The sequence below is a fragment of the Montipora capricornis genome, chromosome 3, assembly GCF_036669925.1.
Source record: "Montipora capricornis isolate CH-2021 chromosome 3, ASM3666992v2, whole genome shotgun sequence".
Taxonomy (NCBI): domain Eukaryota; kingdom Metazoa; phylum Cnidaria; class Anthozoa; order Scleractinia; family Acroporidae; genus Montipora; species Montipora capricornis.
In genome coordinates, this window is record NC_090885.1 from 74,361,864 (window position 1) to 74,368,948 (window position 7,085).

General features: G+C 45.9%; 2 protein-coding genes across 2 annotated transcripts; one reads left to right on the forward strand and one right to left on the reverse strand.

Annotated features, from left to right (window-relative positions):
- Positions 1 to 630, reverse strand: LOC138040799 (uncharacterized). Its single transcript, XM_068886468.1, has one exon. The coding sequence runs from the start codon at positions 628 to 630 to the stop codon at positions 1 to 3; it is 630 nt and encodes a 209-aa protein (XP_068742569.1).
- A 705-nt stretch (positions 631 to 1,335) lies between these two features.
- On the forward strand, positions 1,336 to 4,451 carry LOC138041623 (uncharacterized). Its single transcript, XM_068887372.1, has one exon. It carries the CDS (start codon positions 1,395 to 1,397, stop codon positions 3,273 to 3,275), a length of 1,881 nt encoding a protein of 626 aa, XP_068743473.1. The 5' UTR covers positions 1,336 to 1,394; the 3' UTR covers positions 3,276 to 4,451.
- The last annotated feature ends 2,634 nt before the right edge of the window (positions 4,452 to 7,085 follow it).

The window sequence follows — 7,085 nt, forward strand, 5'->3', positions numbered from 1 at the left end:
TTATCTGCGAACGTCAGCCGATTTCTGATCTTTAAATGGCAACGTAATCCGAACAGGGCTGTCAGATGGTGTTTGAACTGGGTCTGTAGGATGCTGGATGCGATTGATAGCTGAGTCGATGAGCTTCTCGGGAAATTTCAATTTTAAAATTTTGTCTTTTAAGTTCTTACATTCCTGCGAAAAGAAGTCTTGCGTAGACGACAAGCGTTTTGCACGGTCTAACATTGTTCTAAGCAGTGACCGTTTGTACCGGCTGTCAACATGGCTTGGGTAGTGCAAAAGGAGCCCTTTATTTGTTTTCTTTCTGTAAACACTGGTTTCAAGGCTGCCGTCGATTTTGGTGATTTCCATGCCAATGAATGGCAATCGATCATTGCTTGCTATTTCCATCGTAAATTGAATGGAGGGGTGGGCTTCATTAAGACATGTCAGCAAATCCATAAGTGGACCTAATGGTTCTCCTATTGTGACCCCATCGACTTGTTCGTACAAGCTGCCATTACATTGAAATAGCTGGTTTTTTGTGGCAACGCTTAGTAACTCTATCAGGTCATCTTTGCTGATTTCCATGTTATGAGTCTTGTTGAACCAGTTGTCTTTGAAGGCTTTATTGACTGTTAAACAAGGCATCTATCGACAACCTGACAAAATTCCGACCCGTTAGCCTGCAAAAGCCAACCACAAGAGGGAGACCACCAAATTTTATCATCCGCTTCTGGGGAAAGAAAAACATCTGGAATCAGTCGTGCGCAGAATTCTGCCTAAAGAAATGGCAGTCGGACTTCGTCTGTCAGAAGGGATCTCGCCTGGCCCAGTTATATGGCCTTCCCAAAACGCAGAAAACAACCCTCGCGATGCGGCCGATACTCTCAGCATCTGGTACTTACAATTACGCTCTCGCAAAGTGGCTAGATGAAAAGCTGAAACCCTTGTCGACTAACGAGTATACAATCTCTGATGTTTTCTCTTTTGCCAAAGAAATCCAACACTTTGAACTCGACGAGAATGCTTTTCTTGTCTCCTATGACGTCACCGCTCTCTTCACAAATGTACCCCTTGACGATATCGTCACTTTCGATATGTGTCCGAAAAGGTTCCCCATATCCCCAAGTCCCACCATTCCCAAATTTTCCCTTCCTCGCCCCAGTGCCCGAGCTCCAATTTTGGCAATTGTCGTTATAGACGAGAACCTACAATTAGATTCTTCAAGAATAATCTGCAGTCGAGACAGCAAAACCTCCAGACGTTCCTAAAGCGACGGAAGTAAGTTAAGTGGACGATCGAAAGAGAAGAAGAACCATCCACAGGACTGGCGTGACGTAAAAAAAGGTATAGTCAGTCTGAAGAGTCAGCGGTTCACACAAGTTCAACACGAAGCAAAAGTGAAACGAAACATGAGCGACCTACAGCAAATGGTAGAGTTGTTGCTTTCTACATTCCCCGTTTACAGGGAATATGCAAGATCTGAAAAACTAAGCCAAGAATTTCTTGCTAAGTTAAATTCTCTTGACGAAGGGCCCAGGTTTGTGGTGACTGGAAGCTACAGGGAAGGTTATCCAGATACATTATTCAGTGATGTTGACATGATAATACTGCTAAACCCTGTTGAAGAAAAGTTAACTGTTGATTGTCAAAGGAAAGTTCTTTGTCCTGTCGATGAGGCGCCAGCTCACGTCAAGCTTATCATTCCACAATCCTACAAAGAGGAATTCAAACAGAATTACTTCGCCATCTCATCTTTTCTTGACCTCGTCTCTGAAACGGAAGAAGAAGGCTGTTTTGTTTCGGCAGAGAAAACAAGACGACTTAACAGGAGAGATTTTCTTCCCGATTGCGTTGATGAGCATAAAAAGCCAAGTACACCGTGGACAGAGAGAGACGCGGCAGAAGGAGCTGATTTATGTCCTGCATATACTTTCCGAACAAAAAACCCTGCCTGGACGATACAGAAAGCCGTTGAATCGGATCGCGTGCCCGCTATAGAGTGCATGGGGTGGCCATACGCAGCGCGTGAGTGGATTTCAAGAAAGCCAAGGTATTGGCCAAAGGCCGAGACTGTCGAAAAAATTTCGACGAATGGTTTTATGATTGTACCAAAGCCTACAGATATTTCTGGAGACACGAGAAGAGAGTGGAGATTGTCTTTTTCTATACCGGAAGGGGTCTTGTTTGACACTTTCGATGAGTGTCACGCGATGGTTTACTACATGTTTCGTTCGTTGTATGTCCGTTCCCTGAAAGAAAGGCTTCGTGGAACCATAACCTCGTATCATTTTAAAACAGTTATGTTTTGGATGCTTGAGGAAACAGAGCCGAGCTGTTGGTCCCGTGAAAGGATCGTGGACAATTTCTTGTGCGCTGTGAAAAAACTTTATCAGTTCACCGGAGATGGATTCCTTCCTCATTATTTTATTCCAAGTCATAATTTGTTTTACAAGACCTCAGTACAAGCTCTTGAACTTGCCACTAAAGAGATTATGTTTGCCTTAAGCCACCCTCTAGAGACTCTTGACCAAATTGTGACACCAGAAGTTGTTGGTCTTATGCCCCGTCTTGGATTGTTTTCTTTGGACATGAAAACGAAAGATAACATGAAGATTTTGCGCTTGCCGGAATCTTTGGCTTACAGTGTCTTTACCCGCAGTGAGCCTCGTGAATTTGTACGCAAAATAGCACTTAAGAGTTTCTCCCAGACGTTGGACGACACTATCATTTCAGTCAAGTCGTTCCCAGAGGATGTCTCTCTAATTAATCTGTACCTCCCCGCTATTCTTTATGGGTACGCGCTCGCATCTGCGATGGAAAACAGTGCCGCCTCTTTTGACGCTACAAAGTTGGGTGTAGTGGGACAAGATTTTCTGGAAATGGATACTGGGCATGTTAACCAGTCTTTGTTACTGTGGGTCAAGATCGTGAAAATCGCTGTCGACGATGTGATCGCGAGTGGGCCCCACGACAAGTTGCTGCCTTTCATGAAGCATTTCCACGTATTTGCGAAAGAATCCGTCGAGAGACTTAACACGGGATATCTCACAGAACAAGACAAAGAAATTCTTGGAACATTTCGAACTGTTTGTGCCACAGTTGGAGGGTTTTTAGCCACTGCGAAGTTTAGTGCACTGGACATTGCGTATTCCCATCTTTATGAATTGCTTTGTGAAATTTTGCCACCCACTCCAACAGGTGAAACATCAAACAGTGTTGATACATCTCCTTTGCTGTTCACACTAGGTGGTGCTACGTGCAAGATGACAAACCGTTTCTTGAGCCAGTGACCGTTTTCTTTGCGGTATCCAAAAGTGGAGCACTAGAACCAACTGGCCCTTGTCCCCAGCTTCTGGCAGTTTTAAAGGGTCCTTGGTCTCTAAGGGATCAGTATGCGTTGGGCAGACCTATTGGTGGTGTTTCTTGTCTCTTTTTAGACTTTCATTATGCCACACAAGTGAAGCTGGGGTGGAGAAGAAAGTTTAAAGAAAGCAACTTTGAAGAATAATCTGATAGTATTCGTTGGATCAAACTGGTTATCCGTCATGGGCGTAACGTAAAAATAAGTAAAGGAAAAAGAGGCAAGGGCCGATACGCGTTCTTTGGACCGCTTTCCCAAGAGCTTTTCACGGCCAATGGAAAAAAATATCGACACAAATAGGCGTGTTGCAGTCCCAATTTGCTGTTATTTGTAGGCTCAGCCGAGAGGCTGAACGGGGAATATCCATAAGTTAATCAGTGTCTGTACTACGCAATTACAGGGCTCCAACCGCTCGAACCTCCCTCAGACTGAAAAGAATGCTCAAGCCATTTGCAGCTGGAGATCACGTGGTACAAAAATCGCCATACTAGAGAGCAAATTGCATTCGCATTGGGACATCTAAAACAAAGCAACTTGATTTTTATAATTCTCTCTCTTTTGGCGGTGCGCAATTTGCTCTCCAGTATGGCGACTTTTGTACGATGTGATCATTAGCTGCAAAAGCGTGAGAATTATTGCAACTATCGTTGTATAGTGGTGCAAGTCAAATTAAGAGTAAGCGTGTCTCAATAAAAATAAAAATAAAAGAAAACAAAAGTACATATTAGTTTTTTGGATACCTTTAAGTTGCCCGATGTGAAGGAATCCGGAATCCGGACTCCAGCAAAATGTTATGCTTTGGAATCCATTGTGTGAAATCCAGAATTGGCAGCTTTCGATGAAATCTACTATCCAGTTCGGAACGATTTGATGGAAATCTGAAATCCAAGATTTGGAATCTGGAATCCGGGATTCACGGGTTGGGTGGGATCTGGAATCCGTGGGCCTCCTGGATTTCTTTACATCGGGCGATTTAATAGCTAAATTTAGGATTCCAAATCCTGTCGCCGAATGTTTTGGCTACCACCGAGCCAAAATGTCACTGCCGAGTGAAATATGAACATATCATGGCTCACGTTTTTGAGTAATAAAGGTGTTAATATTTGCAGATTCCGTTTATTGCTTTCTTCGCTAACGTTTTTAGAACTTTCCTCATCGCTATTCCACTCTGGGTTTTCTTTTAAACTCGGCACTACTTCTTGAGCACAGCACTAACCTCTTTATATATTTCTGTGTTTCATCATAAAACTTGCGGGTTCCGTAAGGCTGTTATAGCCGGGGAGTGGGTTGTGAGGCTGGGCTCGCACAACCTCTCGAAATGCTCCCAATGGCGTGCGAGCCTCTGTCAGCTAAGTCCAACGTCTGGCCTCCGAGTGGCGGAACTGGCACTGGCTGGGAAGAAATGCAGCCAGTCACGGAGGCCAAGAGGAAAGCGATGCTGGCTCATAAGCAGAATCCTTCCCCAAGCACAGGCGACGCCCTTCGAGCAGCTAGGAGCAAGGCCCAGCAGACCTCCCGCCGCTGTGCCAACGAGTACTGCCAGAACCTATGCGCCAAAACCCAGCTAGCAGCGGACTGTGCGGGTCACGCAAAGGGGGATGTATGAGGGCATCAAAGCTGCTACCGGCCCTACGAGCGTCAAAACAGCTCCGCTCAAATCAGAGACTGGCGAGGTCATCACTGATCAGAGCATGCAGCTGCAGCGTTGGGTGGAGCTTTATCTCGAGTTCTACTCAACCCAGAACATCGTCACAGACACTGCCCTCGATGCCCTGTCCGGGTTTTCAGTCATAGAGGAGTTTGACAACACGCCGACACTGGAAGAGCTCAGCATAGCCATCTTCAAGATCCTCCAGAAGATTGGCTGCCCTCCAAAGCTCCTGGCGATCAACACCTCCTTTCACCAGGACATGCAGAGTACGGTCTGCTTCGATGGGGCCACCTCCAGTGCCTTCCCAGTCAGCAGTGGAGTAAAGCAGGGCTGCGTCCTTGCTCCAACCCTGTTCGGGGTTTTCTTCTCGATGCTGCCCCAGTATGCCTTTGTAGACTGTACAGAAGGTGTCTACGTCCAGACGAGGTCAGACGGCAAACTCTTCAACATCGCCAGACTCTGCGCCAAGCCTGCGTCCTGTCGACTCTCCTATATGGCAGCGAGTCGTGGACAGTGTATGCCAGACAAGAGCGACGCCTCAATAGCTTCCACCTCCGCTGCCTTCGGCACCTGCTGCACATCAGGTGGCAGGACAGAGTCACCAACACCGAGATCTTGGAGCGCGCTGGCTCACTGAGCATGCCATCACTGCTCATTTAAACGACGCCTTCGATGGCTCGGCCATGCACATCGCATGGAGCCTGACCTCCTGCCAAGAGAAATCCTTAACGGAGAACTGCGGGAGGGCGTCCGTCGCTTGGGTCGACCGCTTCTACGTTACAAGGTCGTCATCAAGCGAGACTGCATCAAGCGATCTGCACAAATCGACACCAGTGCATGGGAGGTCATTGCCAAACACCGAGATACATGGCGGCAAAGTGTCAAAGCGAGAGTTTCCAAGGCGAAAGCGAACGCTACAGTCCAGGGTACATGCAAGAGAGCAGCGATGAAGGAACGCGCAGCCTCTGCGCGCGATTCCACAAGGCACGTCTGCGCCAGCTGCAACAGAGACTGCCACTCCATTAGAACCCACAAATGACCAGCTCCCAACGTCAGTGGCTTCACAGCTCAGTTGGTTAGAGTGTCGCACCGGAATCGCGAGGTCACGGGTTCAAACCCCGTTGAAGTCCTGAATTTTTCAGGCTTCTTTACGCAATTGTAAAAATTGCGTTCATAACTGCGAAGTTCATAGCTAGCTTCACTTGATTTCACATCCGCAGTTCAGATATGATTCATTTCATATATCATTTCATCATTGATTCATTTCTCACGGAACCATTAGAACCCACAAATGACCAGCTCCCAACACCAGTGGCTTCATAGATCGGTTGGTTAGAGCGTAGCACCGGCATCACGAGGTCACCGGTTGAAACCCCATTGAAGTCCTAAAATTTTCAGGCTTCTTTATGCAATTGCTTAAATTGAGTTTATAACTGCGAGGATCATAGCTTTACTTGACAGTCATACAAGGTCGTGCCCAAATCCCCAGCGCTAACCATCGCTTCTTCGAGACGAGGATGCCACTAGAATACTTGCGAACTTTTCCTAATCAGAATCTGGAAAATATTGAAGTAGAACTAACGGAGTATTAATGATTATTAAAAACTGAACTACGGTTATCAGATTTTCAGCATTTTCATTGGTCTCCGGACACGGGCTATCAGCTCATATACCTGCTGTACCTAATACGGTGAAGGAACGCGTTATCAATAAAGCGAGCAGAAAACAATTTTGCAGCTCTGACAAAAGCCGTTTTGGACCGGAATTGACCAAAGCAGAAATCGATTCTTTAGTGGAAGAGTTGTTAAACCTGGAATTTTTAATAAAACAATTATTCTACTCGGGTTTGCAGGATATAAAATGATTATAACGAACTCGGCGCTACGCGCTTCGTTGGTTATCTATCACTTCGTTTTCGGCGCGCCCTCGAAAAATAATTATTAATTAAACAAGAACCCTTTAAAGGCTTATTAGAAGAGCCTTTTGGCATACCTGAGAAGCAAATCACTTAATTAAGGCAGCTTTGAAAACACAGTTATTAGCGAACCATGACAGTGGAACTGTGGAGACCGACTTTGTCCTTTAAAA

What these genes read in the sequence shown, in the direction of transcription:
- LOC138040799 (XM_068886468.1), bottom strand. Translation starts at nt 630, where the DNA reads ATGCCTTGTTTAACAGTCAATAAAGCCTTCAAAGACAACTGGTTCAAC.
- LOC138041623 (XM_068887372.1), top strand. Translation starts at nt 1,395, where the DNA reads ATGAGCGACCTACAGCAAATGGTAGAGTTGTTGCTTTCTACATTCCCC.